At 43.4% G+C, this 21,867-nt stretch overlaps 2 protein-coding genes across 4 annotated transcripts in view; one reads left to right on the top strand and one right to left on the bottom strand.

Annotated features, from left to right (window-relative positions):
- Positions 1–811: 811 nt before the first annotated feature.
- stambpl1 (STAM binding protein-like 1) lies at positions 812–18,011 on the top strand. 3 transcript variants are annotated; one of them, XM_079757218.1, is made up of 13 exons: positions 812–943; positions 1,155–1,211; positions 3,553–3,694; positions 6,161–6,378; positions 8,289–8,364; positions 8,760–8,855; positions 9,723–9,941; positions 10,571–10,721; positions 11,327–11,451; positions 12,250–12,387; positions 14,003–14,115; positions 14,375–14,474; positions 14,588–18,011. In XM_079757218.1, the coding sequence occupies exons 3-13, from the start codon at positions 3,668–3,670 to the stop codon at positions 14,642–14,644; spliced, it is 1,320 nt and encodes a 439-aa protein (XP_079613344.1). In that variant the 5' UTR covers positions 812–943; positions 1,155–1,211; positions 3,553–3,667; the 3' UTR covers positions 14,645–18,011. The 3 variants fall into 3 exon arrangements, with proteins under 3 accessions (XP_079613344.1, XP_079613343.1, XP_079613345.1); XM_079757217.1 differs by having other exon boundaries at positions 823–978; XM_079757219.1 differs by having other exon boundaries at positions 823–1,003.
- Positions 18,012–19,180: 1,169 nt separating this feature from the next.
- acta2 (actin alpha 2, smooth muscle) overlaps positions 19,181–21,867 on the bottom strand; it is an 8,090-nt gene continuing 5,403 nt past the window's right edge. The window contains exons 6-9 of the mRNA XM_079757424.1: positions 21,558–21,719; positions 21,056–21,247; positions 20,660–20,841; positions 19,181–20,235 (exon numbers count right to left, since the gene is read on the bottom strand). Coding sequence (XP_079613550.1) covers positions 20,092–20,235; positions 20,660–20,841; positions 21,056–21,247; positions 21,558–21,719 — 680 coding nt within the window. The 3' untranslated portion in view covers positions 19,181–20,091. The remainder of the gene's footprint in view (positions 20,236–20,659; positions 20,842–21,055; positions 21,248–21,557; positions 21,720–21,867) is intronic.

Below are 21,867 nucleotides of genomic sequence, written 5' to 3'. Positions count from 1 at the left end.
AAATGATCAATTCCAGTCCTCGCTGGTTTCTCTCAGTCCGTCCGCGACAGCTGGACCAATCAGAGGCTGCCGTTGTCATTGGAGGCGGGTTTAGTTGACGATGCAAGAGAGGTGACAGGGAAAGGTGGCGTGCCGGCTCTGCTCATTTACATTTTTCATAAAATTGCCTGATGAGCCTTATCTTTCAACCACATAGAAACAGAAATAACATTAAAAATATCTTACAAAAACATTATATTCCGAATAACGAAGCTGACATCAGGGTGATTATATTCCAAAGGGGACCTGGACAGCGGGGACACACACGAACTCGCTACTGGCACATTCAAAGCCTGTACAACAGGACACCGTAGCCTCACCTAGGTTGTTGGAGAGGGAGGGGGACCCTCAGTCCACTAAATCATACACACTGCCTTTAAGGATTTGTAAAAAAAAAAATATATATATATATATATATGTATATATATATATATATATATACGAAACGATATATGTAGTCATTTTTCAATTTTATTCTAAATTGGACCAAAAAACAAAGAACATTTTATTTCTAGAAAGCCATCACCAGTCAACCCTCCTTTCCCCTTCCAGCTGTACAAAATCCATTCTGGCAGCTGTAATATTAACATGTATTTATGTGTAAACAATGGGATTGAGGTCCACAGCACAGTCCCATTGTGAGTAGGGTCGCCAACCACCCGCCATCCCCATATCTGTTTGTACATCATTTCCATTCGCCCTATGCCAGTAGGGAGTCGGCCTACGGTAGCGGTTCAAAAGGGGCAGTTCGTTTGCTTCTTCCCATCACTAATGTAAGTCAGCGAGTTGAACCAACCCTTCCCTGCCAGCGGACAGAGCTCGGCGGCCACCAGCATTCACTCTGTGGCGAGGGTTCATCTCTGGCACTTTCCGAAACCACAGCTTTCCAGACATTTCATCGCCGGTAAACGAATTGGGATTAACATCGCTGCACGTTTGGTTGGTCGCACATGGATTTTTTTAGGTATCGCATTTGTTGTGATCGCAAGCAACAGAGTGGATGACTAAATAGGTATTGTGACATTTATGCTCACGGTCGCCTATGTCTCTCTTCCCCTCTCTCTCTCTCCCCCCTCTCTCCATATCTCTACCCCTATCCTCTCTCCCACTCCTAGCATGTGTCCCATGTGGCAGCGCCGATGCCTCCCAGGTTTCGAGTTGTGAACCAAATGGTAAGTGAACGCACGTTTTTTTTTATCCTCCATATTCATGATTACATCATGTATTATACTTGAATAGCGACGAGGTGAGACAGGGGTGAACGACAGCCAGTGTTGTTTATTTCCAAAATCCCACGGTCGTGTTCGTCCTGTGGTGTACTTTCACTGGGGAAACGTGTTTAGAAAGAAAATGAATGACGACACGCGTCGCGATGGCCAAATCTTTTGAAAACCTCTGCCAGAGCAGGTGGCAGTGCGCAGGTGCATGAATGTTGAAGAGCAACATTGAACTGATTCATTATTCAAGGCAATACTACAAAGAAATATCGTGTAGCCGTCGGGTAGGCCTAGCTATAGTATTTTTATTCTGATTTACATAGCCCGTCTACGTTGCGTTTCAGTTTGCTGGAGGACGACTTTGCCTTTCTGTCCCTCGTTTCGTTCCACTTTCCCCGTCCTTCATTAAGCCCAAACTCTTTCTGCATTCTCGGCATTTCTGCTGTTTGCAGTTATGGAGGGTTTGGCTGGCTGACTGACTTTTCTGGTTGGCTGTCATTCAGAGAAACTGCCTGCTTGCCTGCCCAGCTTTCTGACCTATTTATACGCTTTCCAACTTCTATACTAATATGCCAGAGTACCCACCGTCAATATTCTTTGATTAATCACAATACTTAAAATGCTGTTAATTGAGGACAATTTAGAACACATGTAATGAGCAGCATATTGTATAAATGAGTTATCCCAGTGTTATATCCGTCTGGTGATGATTGATGGTTTCTCGAGAGGAAGGAGAGAGACTGGGGGGGGAGACAGAAAGAGAGGCTGCGATAGAGAAAGGGATAGGAATAGAGAGTGAGATGCCTAGAGAGATGGAGAGTATAGGAGAGAAGAGCTGCACCCTAGTTCAGTGAATCCAAATGAAAAATACTGCAAAAGACATAATCTATTTTTCAAACCACCTCTTATATTGCAAACTATTCTCTCTCTCTCTCTCTCTCTCTTTCTCTCTTTCTCTCTCTCTCTTTTTCTCTCTCTCTCTCACTCTCTCTCTCTCTCTCTCTCTCTCAATGCAGTTGAAGGTTATTCCCTTAGCTGTATTGCCTTGAGACAAACATAAATGTCACCATATTAGTGTTCATTCATAATATAATAACCAATAATAAACCAAGAAAACCGACCAAAGACAACTAATAATGATCGGAGATATGGAATAAATAAATGTTAGCCTGCTATTAGCCTCCTAAAACTAGTTGCCATGGCAATATTACCTGGCATTTTGACACGGCATATTTTGATGTAATACATTTTAAATATAGTTAATTAATGTTTTTATTTACAAATCATACTCTTATTTTAGAGGAGCCTTGATCAAAGGAGACAGGAAGATGATCCATCATCACACATTGCAATTACATTTTGTGAAGGTTGGATTGTATTGGATATCAATTCCTTCTGTCCGATAGGCGCGGGATAAAAGTGATCCAAAGTATCCTAACCAATGGGAGCACTACAGGAAGCTGCTTAGTATAAACTAAACTCAGCAGAAATATGGTGGCAGCTTTAGTATTTTGTTGTGTACTCATACAGCATTCATGTTTGTCACTGGGACGTTCTTTTCCTCTGGGTTGATGGACCGTGTTTAATTTTCAGTTCAAATCACCCTTAAATTCTCTCTCCTTTTCTCTCTTTTTATGCAAGTGTATGAGTCACTTGTCAACAGCCTGCTTACTGGTTGTCATGCCAACAATTAAATGGATTCAAGGTCGTTGAGGTATGTTGTTTGGTTAAGTGAGTTAAGAATGTACTTCGGCCAGATGTTGTTCAGTGGCAGTTGATAAACCTGTTTTAACCTCAAACCTCTGGGGCCGTATTACAGAAACTTCCTATTTTAAGTCCTAAGTTAAGAGGAGAAGTGTAAGATAGGATTTTCAAGTTAGGAAGTTTCTGTAATACGGCCCCCGACCTCTAGGTAGTTAGGCTTCAGTCTTCATTATCCACAGCAATTTGGATAGATGGAATTTTGCTTTAATTACAAGAAGGCAAAGTAAAGAAGAATTCCCGTCTACGGGAGTGAGAATTATATTGTGAGAGCGTTGCAAGAGAATAAAGGAAAGAAAATCCGGCGTGTGAATCATCATTCACTGATCAAAACCAACTTGTCAGCCTTGAAACAAGCCATCGCTTTCTGTCTGTCTGTCTATAACTCAATGTTTTTAATCTCTCTCTCTCTCTCTCTCTCTCTCTCTCTCTCTCTCTCTCTCTCTCTCTCTCTCCCCCTCTCTCTCTCTCTCTCTCTCTCTCTCTCTCTCTCTCTCTCTCTCTCTCTCTCTCTCTCTCTCTCTCATCCTTGCAGTGAAGCATCATGGGAAAAGGCAGATGGACACCCCGGCTGTGTACAGACCAGAGGCTGTGACACGCTCGCACACTCACAAACACACACACGCACACTCACACACCCAGGGTTGACCATGGAGGGCTTCAGTTTCAAGACGTTGGTGAGTGTGTTCTGTGGGAGTACGATGGCCATACTTCTCTTCATCTGTTTGTCACAGTTTAGCCACACAAGAGCTTCACTCTGAGTCACAGCTCTGTGGAAAACACACCACCAACGGTAACATAATAAAAGACAACTCCAACAACACAGTTACACAATAGTAACACAACAGTAACGCAACCCAACTCAACAAAAGGTGCAGTTACACAACACAACAGTAACACAACACAAACAACAGTTAGACAACACAACTGTAACGCATCACAAAAGTAACACAAAACCACCTTGTCACACACAAAGCAGGCTATCCATTTTCCCAGTGTCTATGTATGGCTTTCTTCAGATACACAGTCTGTAATTAAGCAACATTTTCCTGTTTTGCGTTGCTCCAGGCATCGTCTTTAGTGTGAGCTGGTACTGATTGCATATCTAAGTATCTCTGGCCACCCATGGCTTCACCATTATGGTCTGTGAGGCAGATCTGCAGCTCAATAGAGTCAGACAGCATAATGGACATTATATCTGTCAAGACTTTTGAACGAGTAAATGAAGGGGTGAGAAACTGAGGCAAAGTTTAAGGAGCGAAAGGTGTGTTTTGCAGATATCAAAGATATCGCTTCCCCTTTTCAGGCCAAAGGTTGCGGAAGTTAATGCTTGAGTGTTTTGTGTGTGTGTGTGTGTGTGTGCGTGTGTTTGTGTTTGTGTGTGAGTGTGAGTGCATGCGCGGTCGTCTGTGTCTGACTTGTTAGCACCTTGACATCTATGCATCCACCTGTCAACTCTCCATCCATCTATCTTTCCTCAAACCTCTTATACCCTCCCCCATTTCACCCCTCTATCCTTCCATCCATTCATTCACTGCCGCCCCTTTACATCTCGACCATTTCTGCATTCATCTCATTCTCTCCATCCTGACGAGATGAGATGTGAGAGGAGGGGGTGGGTGGGTGAGCGGATCTCTCCTTTTTGTCCCCTTCTCCTTCTGAATAGAAGACAGGAGACACACACACACACGCACACACACACACACACACACACACACACACACACACACACACACACACACACACACACACACACGTATACTCAGAGAGCGAGGGGAACAGAGGAGTAGTCATCTCCTAGTGAAGACGGACAGGCAGAGCTTTTAACAGAGTGGTCCAGTCACAGCTGAGCTACAGCCCAGCACACCTTTTTAAAAGCTAACATCCAGCTGCTCTCTTTGCACATATGAATCATCATAGTATTACTTAGAAAGCAACTACACCCTGGGCAGCAGATATGAGTTGTGTTGCCACAGTTCAAAAATGTAATTCTTGCACCATTTGCTTGGTTCTGATATAAGCATGGAAGGGCTCTCTTTAATGGTCTTTATTGTATACAATCACCAATCTAATAATGTTGTAGTTTTATGTAGAGATATATTTATTTGTTTATTTAGTTAGTTATTTGAAATGGATACGGTTATTATTACATAAACTGGTTATGGTTGGCGATCAAGAGGAACAAAAACCAAAGCAGCACCTTCATGGGCGTGTCACTTCCTGTTAGAAATGCTCATTCTAATGCTGTTATATAAACATACAAACCTCAACAATTAATTATGTTGTATTAAGAAGGTTAAGGGTTGAGTATGGCTTTACACATACTACACAGACTAGATGCTACGAATTGTGTGGTACTGTAGTGTCCATAGTTTGACTTATACAATATTTTGCTAGAAATAATCCACTGTTTTCTTTTATACAATCTGCATATATCTTTTGGACATACTACCAAATTCCATTCTCTACTATTCCCTACTATTTAGTATGCTGTTTCAGATGCACTCTTGGACTGGACACGACCATGTAAGTGCACTGATAGTGGTTGCCAAGCAACAACAGCTAACGATACATCCATGCCAACAAGTGTGATAGTGGCGACAGCGGAAACTCAACCAACTTGATAAATGGAATTTTGATTTTAGAGTGTGATCCAGCTCATGCTGGTTTTGAGTGGTTGGGAGTTTACCACTGCCGATCTTAACCATGATCACACGTGTTCTGATCCATCCTCCATGCAGCCACTTTGTCCAGACATACAGCCATCCATTCATCCATCCATACAGACAGACTTATTTTTCCTGGCTTTCCTGATTTCATGCACTCATGCAACCGCCCGTGTATATTACCGTGTGCTGACCTCTCCATGTATCCATCCATCTAGCCATTCATCGTCATGATCGTTCCTCCTCCTTCATCCATTCATCTATTCATTCTTAAATTCAGACGACCAGCCATCCATGTATATACATCCGTCCATCTTCCTCCACAAGCCCAACCCACCCACCCTATCGCCCCCCCACCCATAAGTCCTCAATCCTCCTCCCCCATCCCTACCCACCCACCCACTCACCCACCCACCCACCAGTCCTCCACCCCCACCCCCTGTTCCTGACGGTCCGGTCCCCCCCGTCCCCCCACAGAAGAAGCTGGCTGCGGAGCCGGACTACACGGACGTGTCCCTGAGCGCGGTGGAGCGGGTGCGGGCGCTCACCAAGATGGGCTGCAGCGTGGAGATCAACGACGACATCACGCCGCGGCGCTACCTCCGCTCGGGGGTGGAGATGGAGCGCATGGCGGCGGTGTACCTGGAGGAGGGCAGCCTGGAGAACGCCTACGTCCTCTACAACAAGTTCATCACGTGAGGCGCCACCGCCGCCGCCGCGCAGAGACCAGTGATAGGAGGATCAGTGGGGGGTGGATGGTGATGAGGTCAAGAATGGAGATACTCATTATACTGATGAGGATAATGGGGATGTTAATAATGGAGATACTCATTATACTAATGAGGATAATGCTGGTGTTAATAATGTAGATACTCATTATACTGATGAGGATAATGGGGATGTTAATAATGGAGATACTCATTATACTGATGAGGATAATGGGGATGTTAATAATGTAGATACTCATTATACTAATGAGGATAATGCTGGTGTTAATAATGTAGATACTCATTATACTGATGAGGATAATGGGGATGTTAATAATGTAGATACTCATTATACTGATGAGGATAATGGGGATGTTAATAATGGAGATACTCATTATACTGATGAGGATAATGGGGATGTTATTAATGGAGATACTCATTATACTGATGAGGATAATGGGGATGTTAATAATGGAGATACTCATTATACTGATGAGGATAATGGGGATGTTAATAATGGAGATACTCATTATACTGATGAGGATAATGGGGATGTTAATAATGGAGATACTCATTATACTGATGAGGATAATGCTGGTGTTAATAATGTAGATACTCATAATACTGATGAGGATAATGCTGGTGTTAATAATGGAGATAATCATTATACTAATGAGGATAATGCTGGTGTTAATAATGTAGATACTCATTATACTAATGAGGATAATGGGGATGTTAATAATGTAGATACTCATAATACTGATGAGGATAATGCTGGTGTTAATAATGGAGATACTCATTATACTGATGAGGAAAATGGGGATGTTAATAATGGAGATAATCAAAATAGTGATCAGGAAAATAGTGGGGATAATCATGATATTCAAGGTGCTGCAGGTACGATTTAAGGGTTTTAAGGAGAGCCAAAGCAGAAGGCCGTGGAGGAGGAAAGCATGTAAGACGAAGGCGTGAGATTTAAGGAGTGAGTACCGACAATGGATCACACCCTACCATGTTTCCAAAGACTAGCAGTTTGAAGCTCAATTTATTTTGGTGGTCAGTGATGGGAAAACAAATCGAACATGAAGAAATCAAGGACAGAATCCCAGGAGGGATTCAAACTCCATAAAAAGCTACAGAGAGACGCAGAGGTCTATTGAACCAGGCTACTAGGTTTACATTTACCCACCTTGGAGCAGGTTTATCCAAGGCCAAGGTGAAGCAAGAGCTCAATCGAAGCGTACAATCAATATCAAGCACCAATATACATACTGGCTGATCAACACTGTTGTTATCCCTGTTTGTGTCTTTGTATGTTAGTGTGATGTCGCTCTAACTTCCTCATGCTGTGATTCTCTCACTGTGTAACAAAAGAGACAGAATTTAGCCACCCACCACTTTTGGTCCACCTCTTTCTCAGCTGAATTGAAAGCCTGAAGTGCGCTTTATTTCAGAGTGCATGAACCTCATGAGTGATTGCCATTTGTGTGGTGGTTTTGTGAGCACTGTAATGTTGCCTTGTTCAACTCTTAACACAATCAGTGGTTATTCACCAAATTTGTTGGCACACGTTTTCTTATGCACGCAGCTCTACTAATAGGCACTATTTCTGTTATTAATCCTGTGGAGATGTAGAAAAGGGATTGATGTAATGACAAGAACATACCAACAACCGCAAAATAAATACAGTTGTAGTCATAGTATGCAAACACATATGTACACAGTGAACAGCGACATGAACTAAATACATCTAGATGAATGACTGAAGTTGCTAAATTCCCTTATTATTCATTAATTTATAATTTAAATGTTTTTTCATTCATCAAATCATTGACAATTATTGATCAGGTGTGTGTGTGTGTGTGTGTGTGTGTGTGTCTGTCTGTGTGTGTGTGTAGGCTGTTTGTCGAGAAACTTCCCAGCCATAGGGACTACCAGCAGTGCAGTGTTCCGGAAAAACAGCTCATCATGAAGGTAAGAGTTGCCGCAATTCGTTTTGACTAATGTGATGTCCACCTAGTGCTCACTTTTCCCACAATGCCTTGCAAAGTATCTTGTACAAAAGAAAAGTGCCCTATCCACTACTGCTGGATATATTGATTATGTTTTCCACCAAAGCAATTGATTGTCAAGAAGGCAAGGAGGGAGAAAATTGGCTCAACTGCAATTACGTTTCAATGTTTCCTGTGCATTAAACATTGCTCTAGTTGTGTTAGAAATATAGAATAAAATTGTGATCTTTTTATTACCAATCAGCCCTCGGATTTATTCTCCTGTCTTTTTTTCTGTCATCTCTCGCTCTCTCACACACACACACACACTCACACACACACACACACACACACACACACACACACACACAAACACAGAAACTTCAGGACGTGGCGTTTCCCCGTAAGGACGAGCTGAAGAAGCTGCTCCACGAGAAGTACAACAGGGAGCACACAGAGCACCTGAGAGCCCAGGTGGGTCGGGGACGCCCCCGTCTAGGGGCTGCGTGTCTATGTGGGCGTTTCGGTGGGTCATACCGTGGGTATACTATGGATGAACCAGACAGCAGCCTTCCATTAGCAGCCCTGCTTCATGAATGCTGTCCATTGGCTGGATCTGTGTGTGAGATAAGCAGATTAGTCAGGTGTCTAAATCTCTCGCCAAGCAGACGGAGCGAACAGAGGTGTTTTCGTTGTTGTTGATTTGCTGTTAAAGCACTAATGGGAATTATTCAGTGGAAAGGTGTGCACATGGTGAGTGTTTTAATAGAAATTGAGTGCATCGTTGTAATGGAGAGATACATATCGATAGATAGGGGAGTGGTGTGATATGTACTGGGGACTCTATTATGATCCTTCTGTGTGTGTTTCTTTGAGTATGTAGAAAAGAGCTGTATCAAATATAAATTAAATCCCATCATTATTATTATTATTCATTATTATTATGGAGGTGTGCGGCTGTGATACAGGTACTGGTATGTTTAAGACTCCATCAAATCAAGTGTACTTCTTAAGCTGTATTGGTGTGTATGTTGTTTTTATTTGGTGTTATATTGTAGGTTTGCATTTGTGTCACGTCCCTTTTGTGCATGTGCGTGTTTCATCATTGTTTCCCATTGAGTATTAATACACAACGTTTACATGTTACAATTTAGTTTTGATTTGGAGAGGGTTATAGGAAGTTTTTGGTAAATACAATTTAATTATAATTCTGCCAGACTAAGTTATCTGTTCCCTTGCAAGATTCTTCATTGCAAATCATTGGATATTTTCCCATTATTTTCACGTGTCCTTCATTGAGATGAACTCATTTTGAAATGAACCCCCCCTCTCCCCTCCCAGAGCCAGTCAGTGGTGGTGGACGGGCGTGTCCAGCCCCCAGCTCCACACCTCTCCTTTTTGGACAGGGAGAGACATCGGCTCTCCCTGTTGGAGGAGGAGAAACAGAGGGTTGCCTCGCTCAGGCGAATGCAGATTGAATCGGAACAGTTCCGCTTCTTTGAGGACCAACTACGACGGCAGGAATTAGCCAATCGGAAAGGAGAGGAGTTGGAGCAGAAGGTATACATTAAATATTCTAGCTAACTGTATTATTTATGTTTCAGATGGACCCACCACAATAAAAACGTGAAAGTGCACTTTAGAGTACCTACTTTGATTTTGTGTTACTATTACTATTACTAAGTAATTTAGCTGGCACTTAAAGAACACTGATACATGCCAATTCTGAGTGGGTATAAGGTCAACTTGATAAGGGATGCCTGCACTGTGGACATTTTTGCTGGAATCCAGTACCGTTTGACTGGGACTCTCCCCAGCTTCTCTACATAACATTACCAGTACATTACCCTGCCCCTTATTTATTTACAGACAAGTCCCAACTTGAAATAAACACGTGTCTGATTGATACACCACCTTCATGAATCAATAGAATGTAAATCAAATTATTTCCTGTCCAGCCAACGGAGGACGGATCTGCTGCTTCCTGTCTTGTTAGTTTCGGTGGTGGCCCGACAGAGCTACCCGGTGGCTTTATTTGAATGAATTAACGTAATGAATCTCTCTCTCTCTCTCTCTTTCTCTCTCTCTCTCTCTCTCTCTCTCTCTCTCTCTGGCTCTCTCTGGCTCTCTCTCTGGCTCTCTCTCTGGCTCTCTCTCTTGCTCTCTCTCGCTCTCTTTCTACCTTCCAGACTGAGCATAAAGTGCCTGAAGTGACTGACGGTTCCTGCCTGTCCAGGCAGCCAATCAAAAACAATGTGCGCACCCAGGGGGCTGACCCCAACAGGAATAAATCGGCTGTGCATGTTAGTAGGCCAGCTGCCTCTCTCACTGGAGCACAGAGTGAGTATTAACTCTCTCTCTCTCTCGCTTGCTCACTCACTCACTCACTCACTCACTCACTCACTCACTCACTCACACACACTTACAACCAAGCTAAATACAAGCTTGCTTACACATCCATTTGTTAGTTCCAGTTACAACAAGTGTTTGAGTCTCCAATGTATTATGCTGTATTGTGAATGTACCTGCAATCCTGTAGCATATCCTGTATTGACTCAGTGTGTCATTACCTGTGTAACAAACCTTATCATATTGGTTCCGTTATCCTTTTTTGTTGTTAGCCTGATCGTTTGCCTCTTTATGGTCAAGCAGAAGTAATTGTTATCAACAGTATATTGTATTCCCAGCCAGCTAGTTGATTGCAGGGCAGTGTGTAACACTGCCAGCAGCTTTTCTCAATGTAGTGACTAGTTCATGTTGTTTTCAGAAACTGTTTGCTCCAGGGTCCATTCTCATTTCCATACCCCAGAAAGGTCACGCCGTCTCTCTGACTTTCTCTTTCTCTTGCTCGCTCTCTCTCTCTCTCTCTCTCTCTCTCTCTCTCTCTCTCTCTCTCTCTCTTTCTCTCTCTCTCTCACACCCTCTCTCTCTATCTGACTCTCCAGCCCAGCGTATTGAAGGTTTGAGGAGAGTTGCTATTCCCAGAGACCTGACGTATCGCTTCCTGTTATTGGCCGACTCCAATACGGCTAGGGGGATCGAGACCTGTGGAGTCCTCTGTGGAAAACTGGTAACATCCACCTTACTTACTGGCTAAAAGACTATCCAACTGACTCACCAACACACTCGGTGGCACGCCAACAAATCAACTAATTAAAAAGATTCCGAAATAACGATTGCAAAAGGTAAGATAGCTAGTACCTCCTTACGGCCGACCGCCATGTTGGGTTTAGACTAAATTCAAGAATTTTATTACGAGAGATTGGCGAGATTTTCGGTTTTGAAAATCTGGACTGTTTTTTTTTTTATCTATAGTTAGGTGTGTGGTCTCTAATCCAGCATAACTGGCTAGCAAAATGACCATTGAACAAGAGTAGCTAATCCAATAGCGAACAGAACAAGCAAATAAACAAGTCAACTGAAAATATATACTAGCAAACAGGCCCCAGAGGATAATAACAATATTAACTGAATTATTGTTTTCATTTTTGGTCTGAATCATAATATCCTTTCAGTTTAAAAAGTCAATATTGTATGTGTTAGCAACTCCATCTTCTCTTTTTAAATGTCTGGGATGTGAATGGGTTGAAAAATAAGCCCTTGACAAGCCCATTATCTGTAATGAATTCTGAAGCCCTTTTTTAAGTTCATTATAAGCATTCCTTTCATGGTGACAAACTATTACACTGGTTTAATTTATGCAATGTGAGCCCTGATATTTTGACTCTATATATACTGAAATTTATACTGTTTCGACTTTAGGATTAGAAACACTCCACAGTTTCACTGTACCGGAACACTAAAATCTCCCTCTCTTCTCCCTCCCCCCTCTCCCTCCCTCCCTCCCTCCCTCCCTCCCTCCCTTCAGACCCAGAATGAGTTCCTGCTGACCCATGTGGTGGTTCCTAAGCAGTCCGCCGGGCCAGACTTCTGTGACATGGAGAACGTGGAGGAGCTGTTCAGCTTCCAGGACCACCACAACCTGCTGACACTGGGCTGGATACATGTATGGACACACACACATACACACACAATCACGCTGGTGCACGCACAGAGAACATGCATTGCACAGAACAAGGACACACAGACACACAGACACACACACACACACACACACACAAACACACACACATACACACACACACACACACGCAGTGACCTCCATTGTAATATGGATATTATCCTATCACCATGGAAACCAAACCCTCATATTTCCATATTTTCACAGTGCATATCACGGGTGACGAGAGAGAGAGACAGAGAGAGACAGAGAGAGAGAGAGAGAGCAAAAGTGGAGTCAGTAGAGGAATGGAGAACTAAAATATTAGTCACATGCTGGGTGTGTGTGCATGTTCTCAAATGCTAGCAGTATTTGAGAACAGAGCAGTAACACTTAGCAGTAGAGGGTTTTGGTGTGAGGATGGCTGGTAACTTTGGCAGAAATATAATCTAAATATAAAGAAGCCGAAAAACCTTGTGGCTTTTCTTACAAATGTTGTGTATTTATATTGTTTTGGGTGACAGAGTATATTGTCTTATTCTGGTTCTGCTTATTTAGCCTGGGATGTGTGCTGATATTTGACACGAGCACGGCTATTGTTGCCCTCCTACCTGCTTGTTATTGTCTCTCTGGGCTTTGTAATCGATCTGTTGTCTCTGTAAATACTGCTAGAACACAGCCACGAGGTCAAAAGAAGGTTCGCTGTATTACATTTACATCTGGTCATCCAGCAGGAGCTTTCAAGTGGTGTATTAACATCTGTTAAGTTCCATGTATCAAAGCAAGCTTATTTGCATTGACCTTAAGCACAGTTACAGCCTCGGGCATCACAGGACAACAATAGACCACAGCCCTAAGTCTCTCATAGAATCATGAAATACTTAAGGTTATATATATATCCATATATATACAGCTGTATATATATATGTAGGGGCCAAAATGTATATTTAGTTGCAATATACATATATGAATTATTTGCTAACATTACTCCATCAACCCGAAGTCAGCTTCAGAAGGAAGCAAAATGCACATGCACATAGAAACCACCCTCCTGAACATGTGTGAAACAATTTTGTGTCGATGGCTCCAAAAATGAGCTCACAGCGCCAATTTCAATTTGTAAAAAAAAATGCTAAGCTAAGTGCTAATGCTCAATTTTCCTCGCAAGTCCGCGTAAGAAGGAGGCAAGAACTTGAAACTTGCCAGGAACGTAAAGGACCCTTCCCTTAACATGTGTACATAGTTTGTGTGTCTGTATGAATGTCAATGTGGTGTGAGTGTGTGTGCGTGAGCCTTTGCATGCTTTGGTGTGAGTGTAGTTGATGTAGTGTATTGGTACAGCGTTTGTCACTTGGACCTAGGGACGCCTGTTCGATTCCAACCTCCACCAAGTATTTTGTGAGGCATGAAAAGAACAATGTTTACCGTGCAAAACCCATGATTGACTCTAAAAGGGCGGTGGCTGGGATAGGTGGTGCGTGGGTTCCTGTGAATACCTCTGAGACTGATTGAAGTCCCAAAAGACATCTTGGTTGTATGAAAATGCCATCCTATCATTAGTTCAACAAACGCCTTTGGAGATCAGACTCCCTCAAATGATTGTTTCCCTCCCTGGTTCCAGACCCACCCCACCCAGACGGCATTCCTGTCCAGCGTGGACCTCCACACACACTGCTCTTATCAGCTCATGCTGCCTGAGGCCATCGCCATTGTGTGTGCGCCCAAACACAACGAGTAAGTCCCCCCCCTCGTCACGGACACACAGATACTCCAGCGAACGCACACTCGTGGCGGTCCCCTGGGTGTTAATAGATGTACACTAAGTCTGAGCGTGGGTGTCTCCTAGCTCTCGCTGCCTCTCTCTGGGTCTTTGGGCCGCAGGAGGAACATGTGATGACGGTGATTTACCGCTTTCTTATGGTGGAACATGTTTCGTTTGTAGATTGAAATCTGTTTCTCACTCTTTCTCCGTCTCGCTTCTTCTCTTTCTCAGTACGGGTGTTTTTAAGCTGACCAGCCCGGGCATGGCCGAGGTGTCAGCCTGTAGACAGAAAGGGTTTCACCCTCACTCTAAAGAGCCGGTTCTGTTTACCGTAAGTGCACGTGTACATCGTCAATACGTTCGTTTTTTGGACTGTTGCCTTTATCTTTATGTGGCTTTTTGTCTCTTCTTGTTTAATCGATTTTGTTATTTTTCTTCCTCCAGATCTGTAAACACGTGGTCGTGAGGGATTCAAAAATTAGCGTGCTGGACCTCAGGTGACAGACAGAGGGCGCTGTTTCTCCACCTACACACATCCTATTTTTACAGTGTTGTTTACTTGAGGCTTTTATTAATATTTATTTATCTCTTTTTTTTTTTACTGTGAATTGGAAGTGCTTGGCTTTATCATGTGACCAATGTGCTAATCAAGCGCCAGAACGTGTTGGAAGTATCTTGGCTGTGAGCTAGTGGTGAAAAAATAATATGCTTTTGTGGTTGCTAAAGTTAAGCATTTGACAAATTGAGCAGTGCATTTGAGGATTGCTGAGGAGATGACTTGAGTCGGATTAAGGTGAAGAGTTTTCTTTAGGTGGGTGAGGGTGGTTTTAACAAAATAGAGAGGGAAATGTGAATTAACAATTCTATTCTTTTGTATTGCTTATTTTATCAAACGTGTATCTGGTGGATCTCAGGCCAAAAGGGTACCTCAGCATTCACGTCCGGGCGATTTATAAAACGTTGTCTAATGGTGTTACAACCATCGAGGCGGGAGAAAGCCACGAAGGCCCAGCGACGAAAGACGCTTGCGGCCGTCCGACGTTCCTCGTATACCTGCGCTTGTAGAACGCCATTTCCTTTACAGCCAGGGTTAGTGCTCACATCTTTGTCGTTCATGCGTTTAAGCCACAGAATGCAAGCCGTGTGCTGTATCGCCATAGTTCACCTGAAGTGAGCTTTATCATTCTTATTTTTATGTTGGTGTTGAACATGCAGGGGGGTTCTGTGATTTGTGCTTTTCCATAAAACAACTCTAAACAGTGACCTTGTGTCCGCTATCTCAGAGTCAGTTAACCTTGATAACTAATGAACAATAACAAGCTACATTCACACTCCCACATTATTTGACGCAACAGAATTTTTTTTCCATTACCGTATAACCTCTGCTAGCTCCTTAAATACCTTTAGCTGACTTCACTAAGTTGCTCTGGATCAAATAATTTCCGTAACGACAGAATGGTAGTAAACACTGATGACAATTGTTATAATTTTTTTTTTAGTACTAACTAATACTTTTCAACAACTGAGAAGAAATACACCTTATTTGCAGGACCAAACCCTGAATCGGTACAACCCACAATGCATTTCAGCACCTGGTCGAGGTCATCTGTGCTGTGTCTGAACCTCTTCCCTGGTTTAAGCGGTCCTTTTTCCTGTGCGATGATAAAAAGAGCCGAGGCAGAACGTGAGGGCAGTGAAGCTGACTACCTCAACCAACCATGTGTAGAGTTGCGCCCCAGGCTTTCCCTTACAGTTTAGTATCATAGCTGGGTTTTGTTTTATAAGTGCAGTCGGGAGTGCCCTTTATAGTTTGAAAACATTTCGAGTTGCGACAGTAATCTGGGTGTGATTCGTTTTGTCTTTGGGTGGGCAGTGTGACATGAGAGAGAGGACCGCGGTGATGCAGAATGTGTACTTCTTTTTTTAAAGGGGTTGCTCTTCCTCCCTTAAACATGGATCCATGGTTCCATATAAGTCTATACTCCAGCTCGTACCTTCTGGCAATATAACGCCTTTTATTTACCTAATGTTCTCCTCGCTAGTTTCAAAGGTACTCAAAGTGCAAAAATGTGGACATTTGTTTGGAAGGCATTCTTTTAATTCCCGTTGAAATTGGCAGAAATCATACCAGGTGGCGTAATTGGCTGTTGTTTGAATGGAAAGCGCTCTGGCACCATTAGGAACCAATCGGCAAAAGGCAATAACTCGATCATAACTACAGGCCTGGCCTAGAAACACTTGCCAACCAGCCGAGACACAGTTGGATGGTATTTTTAGTTTGATTTATTCTGATCTGTAATGAGTTTTTAGTAGGGCTGCATGGAATCCACTTTTTTCATGAGTGATGATTGTATTCCTAAACTAAAAACCATTGCCAATACAGGACAGGGCCATCACCATCACAAGATAATGTAGTGGCTAGGGCGTTCTGGCGGTTCTGGGTTTGACCCCGGGTATAAAACAAGTGGGCTGAACTGCATCAGAATACACCGTAAATTTGTTTGGAAGAAAGCACCTCCTTAATAACATAAAAGTTTTAAAGGAAAGTTTAGCATTGTCTCTTCAGATCCCATTTTTATATTTTTTGCTTTCGGGGTGTTTTTTGTTGTTGTAATATCTGTTTGGTTTACCGTGATGGAAGATGTTAAAGTGTTTGTCTCTGGAGTAGCAGTGGCCTATTTGAATGTTTTACAGTTTATTTTTGCATTTGAACTTGAATTTTATTGTGATCTTGTTTCAAAGATCAGGAGTAATATTGTTTACTGAGTTGGTGCAAAGAGAGAATTGTGCAGAACATGCATGCGCCAGTTTAATTCATTTAAATAAACCGGTTGGACTCCATGTATTAAAAAAACTAAAAGTCCAAATGGAGCCCTGGATAATAGTGCCTTCTTGTGAAACCAACCAAGATAACAGTTCATAACCAAATCGATTACACCATGCCTGTTTTTGTTTTAATCCGGTATTTGCATTGACTAGTGCGTTTTTTGTCGTATCTTTTAAGACACAATATGATTATCATCATTCGTGCTCACTGTGGTAAATATAATAATGTTTAGAAGTTAATGTTTAGAATTTAAGAGAAACCTATGATTCCTGCCTTACCTTCATTCAACTAATTCCACTATTAGTGGCGTTCTCCCTAAGGTGGAGTAGTCAAGGACAGTTGTAACACAACCTCATATTCAACAAGATTATGAAAAAATGGATCTTGTTAAAGTGTAATAATCCATCGTTATGATTCATCACTTGTTATAACGACAATCTTGCGATTGGAATATTTATCATCTTCATTTGGCAGCTTGACCTTATTGACGTGCCCGACTATGTGGAAACAAATTAACGATTTAATAACATGAAAGGGTCTTGACTTGGTGTACCATGCCTTTTTCTTATTATTATCAGTAGTGTGGGATGCTTTCTATGTGACGAATGTGGCAGTTTGAGGCGAAGCAATAAGGGCAAAAGCTGCTTGGGGTTACACCTTACCCAAAACGTAACTGTGTGTCTGAGGTTATTTACTAAAATTGGAATACACTAGCCACAGGCATGTACTCAACGTTTAGCTCCACGTTTAGACCTGTGATCGAGGTTCACACCATGCATACAGTCCAAACCACATGGGGAACACCTTACGGACTCATACGGCGATTTCAGGTTTCTGAAGTGTTAGCTCCAGCATGCTAAAGCCATGGTCCGTCTGTCCCGCCGTGTCCCTCTGCAGTGCCAGTCTGGACCTGTGTTTTTGTCCTGCTTTAGCCCAGTAAACAGTGTTATCCGCTGGGTCTGATGGCTGACTGACACACCTGAGCCCACACTGCTCTTTTTCACTGCCAGTTTGTTCAAAAAAATCTAATAAAATCGATAAAACCTGAAAAAATGGCGTTGAGAGTTTCACTTGACATGTTGTTCTTGCGAATGGTTCACAAAATTAAAGAGGAAGAACCACAGTCTTAAAGGTCCCATGGCATGCTACTTTATGGATGCTTTGATATAGATATTAGTGGGCCCCTAACACAGTATTTGAAGATGTTCCCGAAATTCAGCCATGGTGCAGAATTACAGCCACTACGAGCCAGTCACACATTGAGCTTTCTCCAAACGTGCCATTTCGGTGTCTGTAGCTTTAATGCAAATGAGGAGGAGAGAGGCGGGTCAAGGAGGAGGATGGGGATGTGGCCCTGAGCAGCTTGCGGCCACGGAACCATGAGCTGTTTACAGTGGATGTATCGCAATGGCGAGGCGCACACAGCCTTTGGCCGTGTTCTGTCAATATTCGGGAGTCCTGGAGCTCTATATCTAAATAATATTATATGATAGGCCTACATAGATATCTATATCATATCATATATATTATCACGGCCAAAAGCTGTGTGCGCCTCTAGAAGACATTATGGATCTGAAACGACTGCGTCGGGTTCTCCGACATCTCTGGTTCTTCCACGTCCACATTGATCTGAAGTAGACTGAACTGCCCACTGCCGGCTGCCGGGCGGTTGTGCTTTTTGTTGGTGCTGCCTCGCGGCAGCGGGCCGCTGCCGCGGCATAACACTTGGTGTTGGTGTTATGCGCCATAACACCAACAGCAGAATGGTTATCCAAATAACAAAGAAGTGTACAACACTTGCGTTACAGTGTGTGTAATCACGCACACACACATGTGGTGCCCGCAAGGTCTTAGCTCATTGTCTCATTGGCAGGCCAAATTCTCTGGGCGGGCGAGGCAGAGAAAGGGGAGGTAGCTTGGCCCCTTATGACGACATAGGGGGCCACATTCCAAATCAGCGCGCCTGAGCTTCCATTTTTTCAAAGGCGAGCAGGATACCTAGTGCTCGTTTTACACCGAACGCAAGATTTAGCCACTGGGGGACCATAGGCTGGCTAGGGGAACTCATATTAATGTTAGAAAACCTCATAAAGTGAGATTTTCATGCCATGGGACCTTTAAAAATGAAATGTGGTCAATGGATCAACTTGTGTTGACGTCTCCCTGAACAAGATATTGAATACACTTTGAAATCAACCGATACACAAACATTGTTTTGTATACAAGCTTTTATTTTCTTTCAGGGGCAGTCATATTCATGTTTTCACATGTCATCATCAACGTCATCACATACAAGTCTTAACCCTTCAGCTTTTGAATGTTCCTCATGGCTATCTTTGAAGCTTGTTTTGAACCACATTGGCCTCAGCAGACTTTTCCCATGAACGTTTGGCAAAAACCGTTAACCACCAGTTCAGCTTTTGACCGTTTTGCTCGACAGAAGCTGGTCTGACCTGGGAATGGCCCCCGCCAATTTAATTTAACACCCAACTGGCAACGTTCAAGCTTTTATTATTTGTTCAAAAATAAAAACATTTGACAGTAAACAATAACAAAAAAGGGAGATTCACTCGAGGAAAGGGGTGAGCAGTGCAAAAGACAGAACGTGGAGTTACATTTAGGAGAGGGATGGGGGGGGGGGGGGATAGGAGAGGGGTAAAAGGACAAGCACCACATTCACAGTATTACAGGCAGCAAGAGAGAGAGACAGAGAGCAAGAGAGGGCTCTGAACTGAGCCCTTCTGGGGGGGAAGTCTTCTTGTTTTGAATAGGCACTTATGGTGATTCAGGCCTCAGAGCAGAGACTTGGACAGAACGAAACAAGGACTGGGTGGGTGGTTTAAGCCTGGTTATCGTTTATACAAGAAAAACATCAGAAAAGATGGGACTGAGCTGAATTCTAAAAGGCTAAGTGAACCTTGATGATCAGAAGTTGAATCCCAAAATATGACAGCTTCCTCCATCTCTTCGGCTTTAGTGTTTTTCTTGTGGAAAACGGGACTGGGCTTTTGAACTAGGTTGTGCCAGACTACGCTACACTGGGACATAAGGTGGCCAGCAAGGGGGGAAAAATCAATCAGGTCTGAAGAAGAGGGGAGGGGAGGGGAGGGGCCGGAGCTTTCTAGAAGCACTTGCGGTGGACAATGCTTGGGCCTGCTTCATCGTACTCCTGCTTGCTGATCCACATCTGCTGGAAGGTGGACAGGGAGGCCAGGATGGAGCCTCCGATCCAGACAGAGTACTTCCTCTCTGGGGGAGCGATGATCTGGAGAGGGGAAAAGGGAGAGGGTCAGATTGATGGATGAAGGAAAGGGTGGAACAATGTTGGGTGGGTGGATGGATGGAGGGATGGTAAATCAATGGATGGAAGATGGTAGATTGATGGATGGAAAGATGCATGTTCTTGAGTCCTTGGTCAATTCTTGGTCGCTTTGGTGATGGAAGAGGGAGACGCCATAAAATACAAGAGATGGTGATAAAGCTACGTATATCCGTGTATATATAAGTAAAAGTAGAAATAAGATACACAAAACTGCCACCTACAAAGAATTGCAATGACCGCTTTTGTAGGGAGATTTGATCGTTGCGATACTTAGAAAGTGCGAAAGTGGCCAGCCATGGGAAATGTCAATGTTGGATTGGGTGCAATTTGAAATGAAGTGAAACTAAAGGTGTGGACGGAGGCCTACCTTGATCTTCATGGTGGAGGGGGCCAGGGCGGTGATCTCCTTCTGCATGCGGTCAGCGATGCCGGGGTACATGGTGGTGCCACCGGACAGCACGTTGTTGGCGTACAGGTCCTTACGGATGTCGATGTCACACTTCATGATGCTGTTGTAGGTGGTCTCGTGGATGCCAGCGGACTCCATGCCTGAGGTGGAGGGTGGGAGAAGGAGTGAGAGGGAGGGACACTATTGGCTGAATTGATCGAGCACAGCCAGGGTCGGATTGGTGCTCAGTATGTAAAGTTATCTGTGAATAATAAAAAGTAAGTCGGACTGAATATTTCGAGGTTGGGTAATTTCCCAGGCACTTATATGAAAAAAAAATCGAATTTGGGGTGATTATTTTCTTTAGAAACTGACCAATGAAAGAGGGCTGGAAGAGGGTCTCGGGGCAGCGGAACCTCTCGTTGCCGATGGTGATGACTTGTCCGTCAGGCAGCTCGTAGCTCTTCTCCAGGGACGAGGAGGTGGCGGCGGTGGCCATCTCGTTCTCGAAGTCCAGAGCCACGTAGCACAGCTTCTCCTTGATGTCACGCACGATTTCTCTCTCAGCTGCAGTGCAGATACAACAGGAGAGGAACATTGCCGTTAGAAGCGCTAGGTGTTTACCCTTGGCTCATTCGACGGTGGGCCACTGATCCCAAAATTTGCAATCGTCAATCGTTTCCAATTGTTGCAAAAAAGCCATCAAAAACATCTACTTCTTTATTGGAAGTCGAATAATAAATAATTAACGACGATACTTCTCCTGCGTCCAACTAAATTGATCCAGTATCAAAATTGTAATAAATCAGTATCAAAACAACACAAACTTTTGAACGATAAATATTCAACAGTCTTTTAACAGCTGTGAGCACGCTACCAGTGGTGACGAAGCTGTAGCCCCTCTCGGTGAGGATCTTCATGAGGTAGTCGGTGAGGTCTCGACCCGCCAGGTCCAGCCTCATGATGGCGTGGGGCAGAGCATAGCCCTCGTAGATCGGCACGTTGTGGGTCACGCCGTCGCCAGAGTCCAACACGATACCTGCCGGGACAGGAAGCCAAAACATATTACCAGAAACTTATTGGTTATCTTTCAACATCAATACATGCTAGTTAATTGAATTTAAACAATTGCAAATTGGTTTCTTTGGACTCAATAAAGAAAACGTCCGCGTAATATGAAGCCGTTG

Source organism: Pollachius pollachius (genome assembly GCF_949987615.1).
Source record: "Pollachius pollachius genome assembly, chromosome: 19".
Taxonomy (NCBI): domain Eukaryota; kingdom Metazoa; phylum Chordata; class Actinopteri; order Gadiformes; family Gadidae; genus Pollachius; species Pollachius pollachius.
This window is presented reverse-complemented; position numbering and strand designations above follow the sequence as displayed.

Bases quoted from the DNA above. Each gene is read 5' to 3' on its own strand.
- stambpl1 (XM_079757218.1), top strand. From the start codon at position 3,668: ATGGAGGGCTTCAGTTTCAAGACGTTG. The intron at 3,695-6,160 runs GTGAGTGTGTTC...GTCCCCCCACAG, and splicing joins GCTTCAGTTTCAAGACGTTG to AAGAAGCTGGCTGCGGAGCC. The intron at 8,856-9,722 runs GTGGGTCGGGGA...CTCCCCTCCCAG, and splicing joins CAGAGCACCTGAGAGCCCAG to AGCCAGTCAGTGGTGGTGGA.